This window comes from Trichosurus vulpecula, chromosome 3, assembly GCF_011100635.1.
Source record: "Trichosurus vulpecula isolate mTriVul1 chromosome 3, mTriVul1.pri, whole genome shotgun sequence".
Classification (NCBI taxonomy): Eukaryota; Metazoa; Chordata; class Mammalia; order Diprotodontia; family Phalangeridae; genus Trichosurus; species Trichosurus vulpecula.
Genome location: NC_050575.1, coordinates 313,582,984 through 313,603,260, shown reverse-complemented (window position 1 = coordinate 313,603,260; position 20,277 = coordinate 313,582,984). Strand labels below are relative to the sequence as shown.

The following is a 20,277-nucleotide window of genomic DNA, read 5'->3' as shown; positions in this document are numbered from 1 at the left end:
CAAATCTAGTAGCCTATCCACTGTACCTCAGTGCTCCCAGAAGAAAAGTTAATGCCAACTGGGTCACTCTGTGGTCTTTGTGGGTCAGGTACAAGAAGACTGCTCTCCAAGTATAAACTATATATAATATACAGAAATATAAATAGGATAAATTGTTAATATAAATATAGCTTTATTTCAGGAAAGTATACAAAACTGTTAACTTTGGCTCTTTTCCTGACCCTAGCTCTCAAGCTTTAGGCCCTCCTTCCCACCTCACTTAATTTTTTTCACTCTTCTCCCTCCTCCACCACCTCCCCCTTCTTCTTTTAAAGTGCATATGTCATTGGGTAGGGTGAATCCATAAGCCTCTTTCCTAAGGGATTTATACCCCTGTGACTGTACAAGTGGGGTGGGTGGAACTAGGAGTGGGGAAAGGGCTTTATAGGGTTGCTGTTGGGAGAGAGAGAACTTTACAGTTCAGCTGTATCTTTCATTTGGTTGCTAACCTTATCTAAATGCTTTATACTATAGGGAATATGACACTTGCAAGACCATATGTGGAAAGGGACCTCAGGGGTTACCTGTACCTACAGCATGAATCCTTTTTAGAGTTTCCTATCCCTTCCTCCTTGAATAAGTTAAGCTTTTACCTGGATCCAAGAAAAGAGTCTTAATGTCATGTAAACAAGGAAAAACTCCATTGAGTGTTCTTTCTTATCTTTGAGCAGGAACCTCAAGAACTTTAGGTAACTGAGATAGCATAGTTTCTCCTTAGGCTCTATGGTTACACATTAGCAATTGGCATGTGAGGTTAAAGGATAAATGTCACCTTTTTGAGTTTGTGTGGTAGGTAACTGCAGCCGAATAAATCTCCTACAGTAAAGGACCCCTCCTGTAATTTACAGTCTTGGAAGAGTAGTCAGAGGCACTGAGAGGTTGAGTAGTGTGTCCCACGATCACACAGCTAAGTAGGAACCCTGAGAGGAAAGACTTGAACGTCAGGTCTTCATGCTGGCCCTCTGTGCTGCTACTTACAGCTCTTCCAGGAAAGAAGCCTCTCTGCTCCCCTGTGAAGTAACTAACACAGAGAATGTGTATTAGGGTTATCCGAGTGATTAAGTGATTTGGGTAGAATTCCATAGCATGTGCCCAAGGCCTCTCAGAACTTCTTCCTTACCATGTCAGCATCCCTCTTTCCCCTGTACTTATCCTGGAATGTTGTATTTTGTAGTTATGTGTTTCTATCTTATTCCCTCTACTAGACTGAACTCTGAGGTTGTCTTATCTAAACTTATCTCTTGATCCAGCATAAAATGGATACTTAATCCTGCTTCTGATCACAGATAAGTCATCCTTGGACCTCAGTTTTCTCATTTGTAAAACAAGGCAGCTGGAATAGATCTGTTTCTTAGCCTCTGAGGTCTTTTCCAGATCCTAGATCTATGATCCTTTGATAAATGTTTGAATGAATGAATGAATGTTGTATGGCACCATGCCTATAGGACATGCTCAGAAGGAATCCTTTCCTTATGTGTCGATTTTGACATTTTAAAGTTAAAGAATAAAGATTGCTCTTTGGTGATCACACCATTTTTTTCTGCAATTAATGAGATTAAATGCATTCTTATACTGTCTTCTGATGGGTTGCCAAAGCAGTGCCAGCAAAGAATGACTCATCTGGCAGTTGGGTGAAGGGAAGGCTTTGCCTTAAATGTTTCTTATTGGCACTAAGATAATTGATTGGATGGGTAACAAGAAGTTTAGCAGAAGAAGAAAAGGGCTGCCACGATATATCAGACCAATCTCCCATCTAGCCACAGGTTATTTTTGACAAGGGCACCAAGGGACAGCCCAGATTTATCAGTGTCTTTATGAATAACTTGACATGTCTGAACTCTAAGTACCTCTAGACACTCTATACCAGAGGTTTTTTTTCATATAAAATGAAAAAATTGAGGCAAAGCTACCACTTTCTCTGATTCACAAGGATTCTTTGGACAATTATGAAGGTGCAGTGGAAAAAGCACCAAAAGGCCTGCAGTACTCTGGGCTTCAGTCTCCTCTTTCAAATGAAAAGGATGAAACAACTGATATCTTCCACTTGGAAATCCTATGAACTTTATAATAACCTTTTATAAGAACCTATAATAACCTTTTTCCACTCTGATAACTCCATGTGTCTACAGCTGTTTGACCATATTGCTGAATGCCTGGCCAACTTCATGGACAAGCTACAGATCAAGAATAAGAAACTCCCTTTGGGATTTACCTTCTCATTCCCATGCCATCAGACCAAGCTGGATGAGGTAAGACAAGCTCTGGAACATCTTGTCTTGCAATCTTTTGGTATGAGGGCATATGTCAGGGTGGAGGGTTGGATCAAGAGTGGGAAGGAAGAAGGAAAAGGACCATCAGGAAGCCCTAGAGGAAAGGAAGCAGGAAATTGTGGTGGATCGTTGGGGTTGGGAAAAGGCAAGCATCCTCTCCCTGAAAAGCTTGCCTGAAAGCCTAGGAATTTATATTCTTGCTAATGGGAGAGAATTCAGGTCCCTAGGTAAGGGTACCGGGAGTCATAGCAAGATTTCTTCTGTGTGGATTCCTTCCTTCTGGGTTCATAATTTCCTCCCACTTCCCCTACTTTCCTTTGTGATCTTATTGATAAGCAATGAGACCTCGCTAAGGCATAAAAAGCAGAAAGGCATGTCTGACCTGGAAAAGGAGTCAGGCTTATCACCCCAGCATGGGATGGGATGGGGTGCCCTGAGTACTACACTTGTGTCTGCACAGTATTGAAAGAGCCAGAGGAAGGCCTCCAGGGTTGGAGGATTCTTGGAAGGACATGGACAGAAATCACACGGGATCAGAACGCGTGGCTGGGATGTTCTCTGCAGGAATGGAAGAGCAGTGCCTACACCAATGAGACCCACCAAAGTATTAAAGTAATCAAATAAGGTTTTAGCCACCTGCCCACCAGTTGTAAAGATAGCCTCAATGGACTCTTTCCTTCTCTCACCTTACGACTTTCTTTTCCATTCCAATGCCTCTCGGATCCCAGCACATGTGCCCTACAAGGACATCATTCATGTTCTCGTTACTGGGAAGTGCTTCCTTCAAACATAAGGTGTCTTGCCTCAGGTTTCCCGCTTTTTTTGAGGGCATTGACCTTGGAGTATTTACTTTTGTACTGTTGTCCACTCATCCTTTTCTCTTTCTCCAGAGTTACCTGGTTTCCTGGACTAAAGGGTTCAAATCCAGTGGTGTGGAAGGAAGAGATGTGGTGTCCCTGATCCGGAAAGCCATCCAAAGGCGAGGGGTGAGTTTCAGGTTGGCGGGAGAATGTGAGATGGTGCTGAGGGCTCTCTGCAGGAGTTTTATGGTCAGCAGACAAACAATGGGAAGAGGATTCGAGAAGGAACTTGAAAATGCAGCTTTTTCCTTGCTTCTGACATCTTATACACATACATACACAAACACACAGTATGAGTATGAGAGCCCTCTGTAGCCCTCAAAGAGAATTTTTGTGGGACATGCTTAAACATAGTAAATTGCTTTTGTATTTCTAGATGAGCTTAAGAGATTATTTATAAATGTATTTATATGGCATAGAAAAACCAGGTCCCTTCAACCTGAAGATTTGATTAGTGAGGTTAATGGTTTTATGAAGGCATCTGAGTGTGGAGGAAAGATTTGAATCCTAAATCTGCTGTTTTACACATAGGCGACCTTAGGCAAATCACTTAACCTATCTGAGTCTCAGATTTATAAAATGAAGGGCTTGAACGAGATAATCTCTCAAGTTCCTCCTAGTTCTTGATGCTCTGAAGGGAGAAACAGGAAGATAGGGTTGGAGGATTTTTCTCTCAGCAGTGACAAGACAGGGAAGCAGCTGAGAGCCGGTGACAAGAGGGAGTTAGGAAGAAGAGTGAAGGGATTGAGTGGACTCTATGGATGAGAGGAATATCCCAGTTTCCTCATCCATAAAACTAGGAAGGGAAGAGTGGATGTATGTGTCTATGTGTATGTGTATTGCAGAGAAAGCGAGGGGAATTGGAGATCAGGGAAAAGGCTATTAGAAATAAAATTATGAAAGATTCCTCCCAATTTATAATCTTAAAATGATAGGCTCATAATCTAGACCTGGAAGGGACCAAAGGGTCCAACTGCCTTATTTTATAGAAGAAGAGACTGCAGCCTAGAGGAGATGAAGGTCACACAGGCAGTCATTGATGCACAACCAGGATTCAGATTTAGGTCCTCCGACTCCTAGTTAAGAGATCACTTTTGTGGGCACCAAGGACAAGAATTCTTCCCTGCCACTTCAGTTCTTCTGCCCAGATGCTGTCTCTCTATGTCTCCAGGTTCTTGGTGTCACTGTGGTGGCTTGAAAAGCAGCACATCTGTCTTTTTTATTGTTGCAGGACTTTGACATTGATATTGTGGCTGTGGTAAACGACACTGTGGGTACCATGATGACCTGTGGTTATGATGATCAGAACTGTGAGATCGGCCTCATTGTGGGTGAGTTCCCACCAGAGCCTAGGCAGGAGCAGTGATTCTTGTCATCTGGCCCCAAGACTTTCATTCATTATTCTTTTTGATGCTTTGATGGATTCAGTTGAGTGAGGGAGTAGAAACATCCTACTGCTCCCACTGTCTTGAACAGTTCTCCACAGTTTCTTTGGTACATCAAGCCTTGCCTTTGGGCAGGACAATAGAAGGAGAAGGCTGCTTCTTTTTTTTTTTTTTAAAGCTATGTAAATTTCACATACTGTATGAACACTAAATGTTACATTGATAGGTGTTCTTACAATCCAGTAGGGGCTATTTGTGGCAGAACAAGTGACAAGGATGTGTATCAGCATGGAGTGGGGTGCCTTTGGAGATGCTGGAGTACTCGATGATATCCACACAGAATTTGACAGGGAGATTGATATGGGCTCACTCAATCTGGGCAAGCAACTGTGAGCAGCTCTCTTGTGTGTTCACAAGTGAACATGTCCGGGTACCCAGTAATTTATTACATCCAAAACCACATTTCCTTTAGACCCTAAATTTACTATATATTCCCATCTCAGTTAGAAAGTGTTTATTAAGTGCTTACTGTGTGCCAATCACTGTGCTTTACAAAGGAGGAAAAAACAGTCCTTGCTCCTAATGACCTCTCATTCTAATTGGGGAGTCAACATGACTAGGTCTACATACAAGCTGCAAACAGAGTTGATAGAAGTCGATCTCAGAATGTGCTAACTGCTGGAGGAGCAGCAAAGATCCTCCTGTGACATTCATTGTCTTTCTGTTTTTTTAATTTCTATAATCAGTCAGTTAACCAACATATATTAAGTACTTTCTGTATGATTGGCACTATACTATGTATGTGCTTGGGCTACAAGAACAAAAGTTAAAATAGAATGTTCCAAAAGTCAGTGCAGTTTCAAACCATGAAAGTGTAAGACTTTCGTTGTGGTTAATAACATGTATAGTTGTAAAAAGCTTTAAATAGCAAGCAAAAGGGTTTGTTTTCGAGATTAGACATAATAAAGAGCCACTCTTAGCCAAGTGGCAGGTAACATAATTGGAGGGGATGGAAAAGCCAGTGTGCTAAGTGTAGTTTTTTGGTTTTGCATTTACCAACAATGACTTTGGGCAAGTTCTTTCTCTTTTTAGACCTCAGTTTCTTTCTTTTAAAGGAGAAGGTTTGGCTCTCCAGCACTAATCCTCTATGATTCTCTCTGCCCAGGGACTGGCACCAATGCCTGCTACATGGAGGAGATGAGGTACATTGACACAGTGGAAGGAGATGAAGGGAGGATGTGCATCAACATGGAATGGGGCGCCTTTGGAGATGATGGAGTACTCGATGATATCCGCACAGAATTTGACAGGGAGATTGACATGGGCTCACTCAATCCGGGCAAGCAACTGTGAGCAGCTCTCTTTTGTGTGTTCAGTTTGGGGGGGATGGGGAGGATTCACAATTGGGTTATTGACAGTGATGTAGTTTGGAGGATGTGGGGTGGCCTTGGCAGCACATTGACTATACTCTAAAACTTCATGCTATATACAAAGGAAAACATGGGCCACAAAGAGTTTGTACTGTCCATTGGTATTTTTCACTGCTGCTTGGATTGGCCAAGTTTCCTTCAGCCATGGGGGTGCCAGACCCCTTTGCTTGGTATAGGATTGTAAAGCCACTTTTATGATAAATGTGCTAAATTGTCCACATCCTGAGGAGTGTTGTCCTCTTCACAGTAGCCCTTGAGAATGTGCTTTATGTGTATTCCAACAAAGCTATTTTCCCAAATGTTTTAGTTTTGTCCTTTTTTATTGATGCTTTTTGTTTTTACATCATATTCATTTTTTAATATCTTCTCTCCCACCCTCACCTCAATCCCTGTACTTTCACATCCAATATTGCAACAAGAATTAAAAGAAAAAGAGAAAGGAGAAAAAGCAGTTCTGATAATGTAAGCTATATGCCCCACTCCTGGTCTTCTATCCCTTTAATGAAAGGAGAAGGGGCATTTAAAAAAAACTTCTTGGAGCTAAGTGCATTCCAAATATTTGTGAAATTTGCTCCTTTTGGAATTATCCATTTACCAAAATCCAGGAAAAAACTTGGCACCATTTCTTTCTATTTATTCACTTGTTTTTGACCGAAGATCATCTTTTCCCACCTGTGGTAGTGCACAGCAGTTGCATTTGTTATCAGGTTGTGAGTTTTGCTGAGCTCTTCCACTCACCTGAAATTCTTTAAAAAATCTAAGTGTACTACAGTAGAAATAGCATGAGATTGAGAATGAGAAGAGTCCCAGGTTCAAATCCTACTGTTCTGCCTTCCCACCTCTGTGACCTTGGGCTAATTGTTTGCCTTCTCCCTTCAGTTGCCTTATCTGTAAAATGAAGAGGTTGGACTAGATTGACTGAGGTTCCTTGTTAATCTGGATCCAGTGGTGATTTTTGGCTGTTTACAAAAAGGAAATCCCCATTCAAGATTTTCCAGCATAGAAGATATTCTAAGATATATCCTACAGTCTATGGAGGCAGTGCCAGAAGAGTAAAAAAAAAAATTTTTTTTAGAATAGCATTACCTTGTTTTGCTATCTTAGGAAGGAAAATTTTAATTTATTCAGTCTTGCCCCATATTTGGCCCATCTCTAATACTGCTCATATGCTTGTGACCAGTGTTGATTCAAACCTATATCTTTGTCTGCCTCGGGGACACTTTCTGAAGAGAACAACATTGGGTTGTCTTGCTTTAAGGAAACGCATTATACAAATATTGAAACTGAACAAACAGATCCAATGGCATGTTATAATATTTATTATAATAGTGGATTCTCTGTTTTGCCACAGGATTCATTACATATTCCCTTCTACCACTCAGCATACTCACTGTCAGACATTTACTGAGACTGCCACAGCACACCTATCATAGAATACTTTAATGTAGAGATGGGTAGAAAGGTCAGAGATGGGGAAGAAGGGTCATTGGGAATCCATTGGTCCAAAATCCTCATCTGTAAAGAGGAAGAGGTAAGAGGTGGCCTCTTTGAGGTCACGCAGGTAGTGCAGTGTCAGAGGCAGACTTTGAACCAAGATCCTCCTCCCCCCATTCCAGTGCTCTCTCCCCTATGACACCCCCTTTTTTTGTAAAACAGCCTGTCTTGATTTTTGTGAAGACCAGTAGCTACTGGTCTAGTGGAACCTGGAACATGATGTGCTCAGAAGGAAGAAGGTACAGAACAGTGCCTATGGGAGCGACCTAGCCTCTTGGCTTCTTCCTTTGCTTAACAAGCATCAGCAGACTCTGTGATTCTCCTTCAGTGTCCTCTCCATTGTAGAGTGCTAGACATCTTTGCATTGTTTCCACCTTCAGAGGTCATTCTTGCCTGGAATAGAATGGTTTCTAAAGCATAGAAAACAGTGGCACCTAGTGTTGAGAAATCAAATTCTCTTACTAGTTTCCCTGCTGCATGACTGCTCTCTGTCACAGCCAGAAAGGTTATAGGCTAGTTTATTCAAGCAGGAGGGATGTGAAAAGCCCCAGGTGACAGCGACTCATTACCGGATTAAATAAGTCAGTCAAGGATGGCGCAGTTTGAGTAGCCTGACACATAGAAGAGGCAGTGTGGATCAGTGGGAAACATGCTTGATTTGGAGTCAAAGGCCCTGGGTTTTAATCTCAGCTCTGCTTCTTACTATCAGAAGGAAGATAGAGCAGGTCATTACCTCTAAGCTTCCATTTTATCACCTGCAAAATGGGTTAAACTAGTTAATCCAGACTAGTTAATCTTCAAATCTAAATCCTGTGGCTCTCCCTCTTCCTAAATCTCACCTGCCCTGTTATATGGACAAGAAGGAAGGATTGGCTAAAAATCCAATTGCTTTCTGACCTGGACTCCTTCACTGTCTTCCCCATATTTCCATTCCAGCCCCCCACCGCCATCTCCTTTGGATCCACATCTCAGTGTGCCTTAATCTGTCCTGTAGGACACGTCCAACTGGATCTTATAGTGATAGGTCAAAACCAGTATGTCTGGATTAATTGGCTTTTCCTGTCAAATTATCACCCCCTCCCAAATTCCCTATTTCTTGCTCCTTTTCCCAGTCACTCACGCTTGAGTTATCTTTGACTCTTCATTCTTCGTCACCTTCCATAGCTAAAATCAGTCATCAAGCCTTGTTAATTCTTATTTAAAATGTTAATTTCATCTCACCCTTCTTTTCCATTCTGAATGAGATCAGTGTCCAGGTCCTCCATCACTTCATCTTTTCCATGGAATCTCCCTTATTTCCTCCTTTCCACATGGATCTTTCCCTTTTCAGTACTAATGGCACTTGTTATCAGTACTATAATTTTAAAAAATGTTATATATAACTTTTTTTTTTACATTCTTAAAGTATCCCTTCTCCAGTCCTTCCTAGAAAGCCATCTCTTCTTGTTAAGAATTAAAAAGAGGAAGATAAGAAGTTCAGCAGAAATAACTTTGAAAAAGTCCTAGTGTTCCACGCCTCCACAGAGAAGCAGAGGGAGATATCTTTTCTTTGGGGCCAAGCTTGGCCATTCTGATTTCCAGCACTCTGTTTCTCTTGAGTGTTGCTGCTTTTGTTATTACTATGTAATTTAATACTTAAAGAAGCTTCTGGTTTGAGTACGTGCTGAATAAATACTTGGGAGCAAGGTGTGATGGAAAGAGCACTGGACAAATCGTGGGTTGGTCCTTTCCAGCATTCACTTCCCTCGTAGGTAAATAGAAGGACCAGATGATCCTGTCTTTCAAATAGGTTACAGTTGTGAAATTTATATATTTAAAGATCATAATATTATACCTGATATTGTGGGGCAGCTAGGTGCCACAGTGAGTAGAGCACCAGCCCTGGTGAGTCAGGAGGACCTGAGTTCAAATGCGGCCTCAGACACTTGACACATGTACTAACTGTGTGACCTTGGGCAAGTCACTTAACCCCAATTGCCCTGCCAAAAACCGAAAAACAAAACAGAACTGATATATAAATTTTATCATGAAGAGTCATACAATGACTCACTATTTGAATTTTACAAATAATGTGATTTTAATAAAGTTACCCCTTTGGATGTTTTGCAGATTTGAGAAGATGATCAGCGGCATGTACATGGGGGAACTCGTCAGACTCATCCTGGTGAAGATGGCCAAGGAGGAAATGCTGTTTGGTGGGAAACTGAGTCCTGAGCTCCTCACCACAGGCCGCTTTGAGACCAAAGATGTCTCTGATATTGAAGGGTGAGTTTCCCCCACACTGCACCCCATCTCTCGTCTGTTTTTGAGGGTAACTTCTCACCCTATAATAGGCAGCTGTAGAGTGAAAACACATAACAAACTGAGTGCTGTCCAAACAAGTTGATACAACAGCCTTACTGCATTTAGGTCTTGTAGCTGTTGTTGAAGAAAAATAATATTATACCATTCTCTGGGTTTTAGGTTCAAGTCTTCCAGAAACAATTGTATTCCATTGAATATTCTAAATCTGAGCATTTCTATCCTGGAGAAAGAAATGTCCAGATTGGCATAAACCAAACAGCTTTCTCTATGCCAAGATGGTCTAAAGTAACATTTATGGGAAACTTGAACAAAGAAAATATTGTAATGTGTTAAAATACAGTTTAGGGTTTATATTCCAGAGTATCCTATGTGTTAAACTACACTTTGGGGTCAACATTTCAGTTACCACTTCATTTCTCCCTTGAGCATTCCTCCTTTCTCACCTTCTCTGAAAAGATTTAAAGCAAAGACTTTCCCTTTCCCTGCTGTCCCTTCTGAGTAATAGAAGTAGGCATTTCCCTTGGCTGGGTAGGAAATTGGCCCAGTAAAGGATGGGGAAGGCAGATAAGAAATAAGTTTAGTGATCACCTTTAATTCAATTAACTAATCTTTGATTTAGGAGGAAGGTTTTAGGTTTAATTTTAACCCACTTTCTCAGAGGGAAAAAGTCTGAAAAGGATTGTAGACTTCAAAAATATTTATTTCTTAACATTTTCAGTTGAACTAAAAAGCAGGTTTTTAATTTGCTTCCATGCTGTAAAGGGTAGGACTGGCCCAAGTCTGTTGCTCTCAGTCTTCTACAGGTGGTTATAGGCTTTTGCATCCAGATTATTGTATTTGGTTCTGGCCCCTCATTCTCTAAGGCTGTTTCATTGGGGTGCAAGGTCTGACAGTTTCTCCCAAGCTGGGGATTCAAGTATGAGTCTGGCTATATGAAGTAGGAGGTTCCAAGACTGTTTCTGTCTGCTTGGCTAATTGGGGACAATTTTATTAACAGAGGGCACTCTCATCTGCCCTTAAAATTTTTTTTTAATTTTTTACAACAAAGGAACTGCATGGTATGGAGAGAACCACCAGTAACTGTGGGACCTTTGACAATTCCCTTACTTTCTTCATTTGTCCAATGAAAGGGCTGGACTAGATGACCTTTAAGATCCCTTCCAGCTTTCAGTCTGTGCCTCTGTGATCCTAAATCCTACCTCTCACTGGCTACCATTTGCTTCAGCCCTTTCACACATACCCTGCAACATCGCAGCACCTTTGCTTCAATGACTGTTCATCCTTGCAGGGAAAAAGATGGCATCAAGAAAGCCCTCGAGGTTCTGACCAGGTTAGGCTTGCAGCCATCCCAGGAGGACTGTGTGGCCACACATCGCGTCTGCCAAATTGTATCTACCCGCTCAGCCAACCTGTGTGCAGCCACTCTGGCTGCTGTCCTTCGACGCCTCAAGGAGAATAAAGGCGAGGACCGGCTACGTTCCACCATTGGAGTAGATGGCTCTGTCTACAAGAAGCATCCACAGTAAGTCTGCCTGGGGAGCAAAAGGTTGGTCTTCTTGGCTTGGGATAGAGTTTGGGTGCTAGAGAGGACAGAGCACTAGAGAGGACTAGGAGTTGGAAAGCCTGGGTTCTAGTCCTGCCTCTGCCTCTGATTATCTCTGTAGTGAGTCACATCCCCCAGTGTGCCTCAGTTTTTTTTTTTTTTTTTTCTGTAAAATGAGGGGTTAGACTAAGGCATGTGTCAGGAAGTTATGGCCCAAAGACTTGGGCCATAATCCAACAAAAAAATGTATCCAGCATAAATGAATAAAAATGAAATGTGAAATGAAAAATAAAATGAATCCAGCATAAAAATGCAAAAAACATTCTTAGCTGGGGCTGTACAAAAACAGGCAGTGGCTGAATTCAGCCCTTGGTCCGTAGTTTGCCAGCCGCAGACTAAGGGATCACAAAATTCCTAAGCATTTGCTGTAGTAGGAAAACAATAACAACAAAACTTGATTCAGATTCAGAAACCCTGGTTTTTGAGTTCCTGATCTGCCAGCAGGCAAGTTCCTTCCTTCTTAGAGCTTTAGTTTCTTGTGCAAAATGAAGGTAAGGGCTTAGCTGACCTCTAAGACCCCTCCCAGGCATGAATTCCTTGACAGTATGAGTGGCAGATTGTTATAAGATGAAATCCTGATTATATGTGTGCTCTTAATTTCTCTGGTTCGGTTTTGCTTTGTGTCTTTAGAATCTGGTGAGTGCATTGCAAAGGTGGCAAAAAGATCTCAAAGATTTCTAATGAAAAGTGGTTGTGTTTAGTAGAAGGCAGCATGGTATAGTCAATACTGCATCTTTAGTTAAAGGGCCTCGTTCAAATCTAGCTATTGTCACAAGTGCTGCCTACATGGCCACAAGCATATTATTACCTTTCTCCCTCCATGGGCCTTAGTTTTTTTGTAGTTGCAAAATGAGGAGTCTGGACCACATTACCTCTAGGATTCCTTTCCAACTCTAGATTTTTTGAAGGTGACATCTGCCTTCCTTTTGCATATCATGGTGGATCTTCTAGACATATGAATGGATGGGCTTTTGTATACTGGTCAATTGCCAGGTACTGACTCTTGTGTATGGGTGAATTTTTTTGCACCTCTTGGGGAGGAAAGACCTGGTGTCTCTGCTGTCTTTGGTACCCATGTTAGGATTTGTCATAAACTTTCATAGGTGCATTTCTGATGGCATGCCAAAAGACAGAAAACCCCCAAATCACTCTGCTCCCTCTTTTCCATTGCAGTTTTGCCAAACGTCTTCACAAGACTGTCCGACGTCTGGTGCCAGATTGTGATGTCCGATTCCTCCGCTCAGAAGATGGAAGTGGCAAAGGGGCTGCCATGGTGACAGCTGTAGCATACCGTCTAGCAGACCAACACCGGGCTCGACAGAAGACCCTGGAAGCTCTAAAGCTGAGCCATGAACAGCTGTTGGAAGTGAAGAAGAGGATGAAAAAGGAGATGGAGCGTGGCTTGGGCAAAGAGACACATGCTGCTGCTTCTGTCAAGATGCTGCCAACTTATGTGTGTGCAACCCCTGATGGTACAGGTAGGGGATAAGTATTCATTCATTTTTGTCAGGTGGGAATGCATAATAGGTTAAAGGGTAGACAGGATTTGGCTGCAGAAATAGACCCTGGGCAAAAATATTTGAGAATAACTGCCTTAAACAAAGTCAGGGATGTATCAGGTGCTTCCTGCACCAGTCAGGGCCAGTCCCCCACCGTGCTTTTCACCAATAGTACAAACCTCTTCACTCCAAAATCTGGCTCTAAATGCATCTTCTCTGGAAAGCCTTATCAGGTTCCTGGATTTATTTTGTTTCCTTAGTGTCCATGTATTCACTTATTCTAACAAGTTCCTGCCACTGGTTGCTTGATTATTCCGGATGTTTGTTATCTGCCCTTACACTCCCTGCTCACATTCTGAAACTGAGCTGGTCACACCCATGGGAAAGTTGTTTACTTTTTCTGAACCATCTCAATTGACTTGACTGTCCAGTGATGATAATTGGACCTGCTCTAGCTCCCTTGCAGACATGGTGTGAAGATCAAACAGGAAGCTAGAGGTTAAAGTACTTTGAAGGGTTATCCCACTGCTAAAGGGTCTGTCTTTTCTCCCCCATCATTATTGTCATCAGCATTATTTATTATTTTCCATTTCAGAGAAAGGTGATTTCCTGGCCCTCGACCTTGGCGGGACAAATTTCCGCGTGCTGCTGGTGCGCGTACGGAATGGGATGAGACGAGGTGTAGAGATGCATAACAAGATCTATGCCATTCCTCAGGAGGTTATGCATGGCACCGGGGACGAGGTGAGAGAACCCCTCCAACTCAAATGAGGCCCAGGTTAAATCTTATGCAAGCAACCAGTTAGTTATTCTTCCCTTAACTTCTGGTGCTACTTTGGTGGTGTTCCCAGGAAGTGGTTACCCTGGAGTTGGCTTCCTAGATTGACTATTTCTTCTTGCTTTGTCCAGTGAGGTTGGCTTCCTAAGGTAGAAGAATGCCCCAGGAGACTGGTTTCTCAGTATGCTCATCCCCAGCCTTAAAGTCATCAATATCTCCAATGCAGGGTGTTTACCAGGTCCCTGAACTTTTGATCTTTGGGATAGTGGGAAAACCACACTAGATTTATACTGAAGATGCTGTGTTTGAATCTCAGCTCTAGTATGTATTAGCTATGTGACCATGAGCAAGTCACTACAACTCCATGGACTTTGATTTTCTCATCTATAAAATAAAAGGCTCAGACCAAATAGACCTCCATGGTCCCTTCCAATTCTAGATCTCTTTTCTGGGAGGAACTTTGGAGATGTACGCTGCTGTCTAGGACACCTTCCCACATGCTCCTTCCTTTCTCACTTGCAGCTCTTCGATCACATTGTCCAGTGCATCGCGGACTTCCTGGAATACATGGGAATGAAAGGGGTGTCTCTGCCTTTGGGCTTCACCTTCTCTTTCCCCTGCCAACAGAATAGCCTGGATGAGGTAATGTGTTCCCAACTGATTTTCGTGTGACCCATGGACACTTTACTTTGCTTCCTTTATAAAGTTAATGGTGATTCCCCAAAAGGGAGTTATTATGGGATATAGTAGAGTGAGTTCTTAGAAACAGGAGACCTGTATCTCAATTCCAGCTGACACCCTTCACCTCTCTGACCCTCCATTTTCTCATCTACAAACTGGAGTCAATACTGGTGCTTCCTGCCTCCCAGAGACACAAGGAAAAATGCTTTGTGCGAACCTAAAGAAATGTGAATTGTTATTACCTGCCAGCTATTGACATGTCTCTCTTGCATTGAAGAGTTCTCTCTCCTTTTTTCTATTCTCCGGCTTGACCTGGCTTCTTCTGCAGTCTCTCCACCCTTTGGATTTTATACCTTTTCATCTAGTCCCTCAAAGGGATGTTATGTATGTCTGCATGAGTGTGCTTAGATGTGCTTTCATGTTATAGAATTGGGAACTTGAGCAGTGGAGACTCACTTAAGCTGTACCTAGAATTTGAGCCCATGTCCAGAATTGATTACATTTGAGTTAAATGTTGTAACAGACTCTAATAGATTGACTATTCTGATCAAGTTATGGGCAACATAACTTTACCTTTGGTAACTGAACATTATACTAGATGCTATGGAAGGAAATCCAGGTGCAAAGTGTGATTCCTTTTCTGATGGTCTCCTAAAGATTAATTGGAAAGATGAAATGACCAGAGAGTCTTCTCTAGTAGAAAACAAGCTTGCAGGGGAACAGGAGTTTTCTTGTTTTTGTTTTCTTTGTATTCTCAGAAGCTAATACAGTTCCTTCAATAGTCACCTAGTGTTGATTAAACAGTCCCAGGCACCAGACTTAAGTGCACAAGCATTTGCTGAATTAAATTGAATAAAAGCTATAGTATTTTATAGTAAAGGATTTCATGGATGCTGATGCGATGGAGAAGAGGAATTAAATGAAGGCTTTCCTAGAGAAGGTGCATGGGAAGCTAGATTTTGAAGCCGTGTGGAATGGGGATAACAGCCGGCCAGGTGAGGGAAATGTCATATATCAAGGAATGGAGATGAAAGCAAATGGGTCAGGATCCCTGGCCAAGTCATTTCTCCTCTCTAGGAATTAGCTTTTTCATCTATGAAATGAGGGGGTTAGATTTCTCTTCTAGGACTAATATTCAGGTATTCTTAGTGAGGGGACTGTCAGCAGATTAACTTATCTGAGGCTGAATCAAGATACTGCTCTTCTCCTGGCCTCAGTGCTCACATATAAAAAAATGAGGGCAACATACTCAACCCAGAGATATTTTTTAAGTGCCTGCTATGTGCCAGTCACTGTACTAAGCACTGTGCAATACTTTGGAGAAATATTTATATTATGGAAAACTTTGCTCACCCGTAATCCCCTACCATTACTTCAACTTCTGTATTGGAACTATAGCTAATAGATATTTATATTTGTCCATATATATCTGTCGGTTTATGAAAGCATTCACTCTAAAGGGGAGAAGTCACAGAAAAGAGGTCAGGAGAAAAAAGTAGAGGAGAGGAGAGAGTTATGCTCAGAAGGTATAGTAATATTCTTGCAAAAATGAAGAAGAGATAAAGAGAGAAGGTAGTAAGTGCAGATTGTGTAGAATCTGAGCTTAGATTTCATTTGATAATCCAGGGAGCCCCGATAAATTGTAATGAGTCAGCACCCACTTCTTAACTTAAGCAGGAAGGTGCCCTAGTTCATGCCTTCTTCTGGTCTTCTTGGCTTCTTGGTACTGGTGCTTTTCTCAGCTACACCTGAAACTGAGCTCCTCTGAAACTCCCAGAGCTCCCCTGTGAAGGAGTCTGGATTTGGTTGGCTTTCTGCCCTTGACTCGTGGGTGGCCTTGGGCAAAGCACTCAGTTCATTCTCTGCCCTCCCTATTGCCCCAACCCTTTGTTAAAGGAAGCAAGGAAACTCCCTAGTAAGGGAGGGTTGGGCTGGTTGCATTAATTGAGGTTTGTAAATGGCTTTGACATCCGCAGATGAAAGACTCTTAATTATCATCCATTGGCCCCTACTCTTGCTTTTTTTACATCGCTCTCTGGAGAAGTCTGCTCATGGCTTGGACTCAGCTTTTTCTGAAACCCCTCTCCACCCCAAACCAGTGAATCATTTGCACCCTGTAGTCCTCACCTTAAAAGTATGGAAGCAAACCAAGTAGCCTCCTAGGTCTTTTCCTTAGGCCATGTGCAAAAAGTCGCTCTTGGGCCCAGCATGCTATCTGGACTTCTTGCTTTCAAATCAGCAATCTACTAGGATTTTTTGCTTTTTGATGTGAATACAAACATGTTCATGACAAGTCTTCGGAGGTTTCAAAGCCTTTTCTGTTTACAACCAAGTCTGTGGATGTGGCAGACTTTGGTACATGGCAGGCCACCTGGGATACATTCAGTCTAGCAGGATCTGTACTCAGAGCAACTTTGTAGTGATGTAGCTTAGGCATGTTGACAGAATAGTTCCAGACAAGCAGTTCCCCTAAGGCTGTGGAACACACTTAATGAAGTGTCTTTCTACATTGGCTGGTTTAATTGAATTCTCCAAATACTGTCTTACCTCCACCTAGGCAATTATTAAGTGATCAGCTAGGTGCTTACCTTTGGCTGTAGAGAGACATATTCCTTGCTGAAGCCCCCTCTCTATTTATAGTTATCCAGAGAGTTACAGGCCAGGGTCTCTACTGCCCATGCTGGTTATATTAGAAACCTCAAGGGTGGGGTTAGAGAAGCCAAAAGACAGGTTTTTCCAATGACTCGTCCTCCACGGAAAATTGAATTTTAAATGGACTTAAGAATGAAGTTTGTGTTTAGAGAGTGAGAAGTAATTCCCAAGGCTGGACAGCATCAGTAATTAAGGCTGCCATCGTTCCTACATATTTTGGCTCTCTGGTGACTTACGTTTTTTAAGACACTTCTATATTTCCAAGTATCTGTGCTTTTCTTGATGGGTCAGCTACTCTCTTTACTGATGCAGGTTGTTTTCCAAGTTTCTTCATGAGCTGCTGTAGTTGAGTGCTTGTTACTAGTCAGTCACCTGGTAATGAGCCTTTCTATGCTCTTAGCTAGGATGACAATTCCATGATAAATAGATACATAGAGTTTTTCGTTTGTTTATTTTCCTCTAGTCAGTATTCTAAGCCTTTTCAGATCACCTGGCAGAGCTTGTGCCTACCCAGGGCCCCATCTACACCAGGGTGAGGCATCTGAGGAGAAAGTAGGTAAAGCTTAGAAAAGAATTCTGTTCTCTAGCCGGGCCCTCTGCTCTATCAATGTGGAGAAGTGATCCCGAAGTATTCCCTCAGTATGAGCTTGCTTAAGACAGGGAGCGGAGAGGCAGCCATCGGTAGTGTGGAATGCCCCAGGACATTCAGCCAAGGAGGAGAAAGAGGAGAGCTAACATTTATATAGCTCTTTGAGGTTTGAAAAGTGTTTTACAGCTCCCGTGGGGAGCGGGGACTCCCGGGATAGGGGAAGAAGGTGCTGGCTGTCGCCGAGGAGACATTGTTGTGGACCTGGAAGTCACTTTAGAAGAAGTATATTCAGGAAATTTTGTCGAGGTGGTTAGAAATAAACCTGTGACCCGGCAGGCACCTGGCAAACGAAAATGCAGTTGCTGTCAAGAGATGAAGACAATGCATGCAGCTGGACCCAGGGCGCTTCCAGATGACCCAGGAAGTGGTCTGCAATGAATGTCCCAGTGTCAAGTTGGTGAATGAAGAGCGCACTCTGGAGGTGGGAATAGAGCCAGGGGTGAGAGATAGCATGGAGTATCCCTTCATTGGAGAAGGTGAGCCACCTGTAGATGGGAAGCCAGGAGATCTGCGTTTCTGGATCAAAGTTCTGAAGCACCTCGTGTTTGAGAGACACGGAGATGATTTATACACAAATGTGACCATCTCCCTGGTGGAGTCACTGATAGGCTTTGAGATGAACATCCAGCACCTGAACGGCCACAAGGTTCATGTTGCCCTGGATAAGATCACCAGGCCAGGGGCTAAGCTATGGAAAAAAGGAGAGGGGCTGCCTAGCTTTGACAACAACAACATCAGGGGCTCTCTCATAATCACCTTTGATGTTGACTTTCCAAAGGAGCAGTTTACAGAGCAACAGAGAGAAGGTATCAAACAGCTACTGGAGCAAGAATCAGTGCAAAAGCTCTATAACGGATTGCAAGGATATTAAGTGAATAAAATCAGACTTTGTTTAACATGATAAATGGATCAGAGATATTGATTATCTGCAGGTGTGTTTTTTGTAAAAGACATACAAGATTTTGTTTTCTAATGACCTTCATCGAGTGAATGAGAAAGTTTGCATTTGTCCATTTACAATCACAAAAGGAGAGTGGAGACTGATTGGCCGAAAGAGTAACCCTTACCTCTCCTTTTGAGAAGCCAATGCCCGGTGCTCTCTGTAGAGTTCTGGAAACTGAAACAGTGATGGCAGGCAGCAACTTCCCAAGCGAAGGACATGGGGTGGTGGTTAGCTGTTTCACTCAAAGTATCAAGTGGAGAGGTCTGTTTTTAAATACATTTGGTTGTTACTTAAAAAAAAAAAAGTGTTTCACATAGATTATATCATCTTGTAGATGCTATTATTGTCATTTTACAGAGGAGGAAACTGAGGCTGATAGAGGTTAAGTGACCTGTTCAGGGTCACACAGTGAGTATATGGGACATATTTTGAACTCTGATCTCACCAGCATTCTAGCTGCTAACCCGTCTTGTTGCCTGGAATTGAATAGCTCCTAGTGTTGCTGCTGTGGAAGGATATTGGCCGATTTCCTGTAATTTCCTTGCAGCTTTCCACTGCAAGTGCTCTGGGTTTTTTTTTTTAATTTGGCTCAGAACATTGATTATTACTGGTAGAGCCACATGCCCAAGGAGGAAACTCCCTCTACTAATACCATGGGTTAGTCTTGTAGAGTTGCCCATGGCACTTAGAGGGTAAAGTGACACGCACTGCAAGGTCACACAGCCAGTAGGTGTCCAGTCAGACAACAAGCATTGATTAAGTGCTTCCTGTATTCCAGGTACTATACTAATCGCTGAGAATGCAAATACCAATAGAAAGACAGGTCTTGACCTCAACAGACACTGTCCTCAAGGAGCTCATATCATAATGGAAGAAGACAACACACAAAAGAGAGATGAAGATACCCCTTTTGAGTGAGGGGAATCTCGTAGAGGAAATCCAGAGGGTCAGAATTGAAGCCTGGAGAGCAGTGAAGCCATGGCTGGTGGAGGCACCCTCCTTACAATGGAGGTTCTGGGAGGAAGCAGCCAATCAGAGGGAGAGGGTATTTCTGGTGTAGTCCTGGGTAGAGAGGTTTCTGGGGCAGTGTAGAGAAAGTCTGGGAGAGTCAGGAGTAGAGCCAGGGATAGGAATGAATAATATGTCAGAATTGATCGGAACCTAGGTCTTCCTGATTTGAACTGGCCAGTTCTTTATAACTGGCTTCCTCATTGCTTCCATGGAGTGGGACTGTTCAGCTTGTGCACTGTCCCAAACCCTCAGGTCCTTACCTGCTTTCGAAGAGCATACCATTGATAAAGATCTAGATAGTAGGGAGGTTTTCCTTTGACCATCACCAGAGAACGCTGCTTCTTTTCAGTCTCCTAATTCATAGGCTAAAAGGAGAGGTGAAAAAGTACTCTTGGCTGGAGTTTTCTGGTTAGAAAATGAAAAAGGGTTAGAGAGAAAACAATGTAGTTCATCAGGTTACTTCAAAATTGTTTATTAGTGTCCTTTCCTAAAAGATAAATAAAATACTGCTTTATGTAGCAGCTTTTAGAAGGTTTTGCTGAGTCAGCCTAAGTTGAAACTATAGTTTCAAGTAAAGATAGATAGGTGAATAGATAATAATAACAAATAATGGTTTTTAAATGGAAATGAAACTATTTGGAACCTGTCTTCAACTTGGGAGGTTGAGGACCAGAAGACC

The 20,277-nt window shown here is 42.4% G+C and overlaps 1 protein-coding gene and 1 pseudogene across 1 annotated transcript in view; both read left to right on the top strand.

Annotated features, from left to right (window-relative positions):
- The window catches only part of HK2 (hexokinase 2), an 89,766-nt gene that overhangs the window by 57,023 nt on the left and 12,466 nt on the right, over positions 1-20,277 (top strand). Inside the window, exons 4-12 of the mRNA XM_036751021.1 lie at positions 2,169-2,288; positions 3,200-3,295; positions 4,401-4,500; positions 5,720-5,903; positions 9,588-9,743; positions 11,071-11,304; positions 12,559-12,863; positions 13,480-13,628; positions 14,185-14,304. Coding sequence (XP_036606916.1) covers positions 2,169-2,288; positions 3,200-3,295; positions 4,401-4,500; positions 5,720-5,903; positions 9,588-9,743; positions 11,071-11,304; positions 12,559-12,863; positions 13,480-13,628; positions 14,185-14,304 — 1,464 coding nt within the window. The remainder of the gene's footprint in view (positions 1-2,168; positions 2,289-3,199; positions 3,296-4,400; positions 4,501-5,719; positions 5,904-9,587; positions 9,744-11,070; positions 11,305-12,558; positions 12,864-13,479; positions 13,629-14,184; positions 14,305-20,277) is intronic.
- Positions 15,263-18,515, top strand: LOC118841286 (annotated as a pseudogene).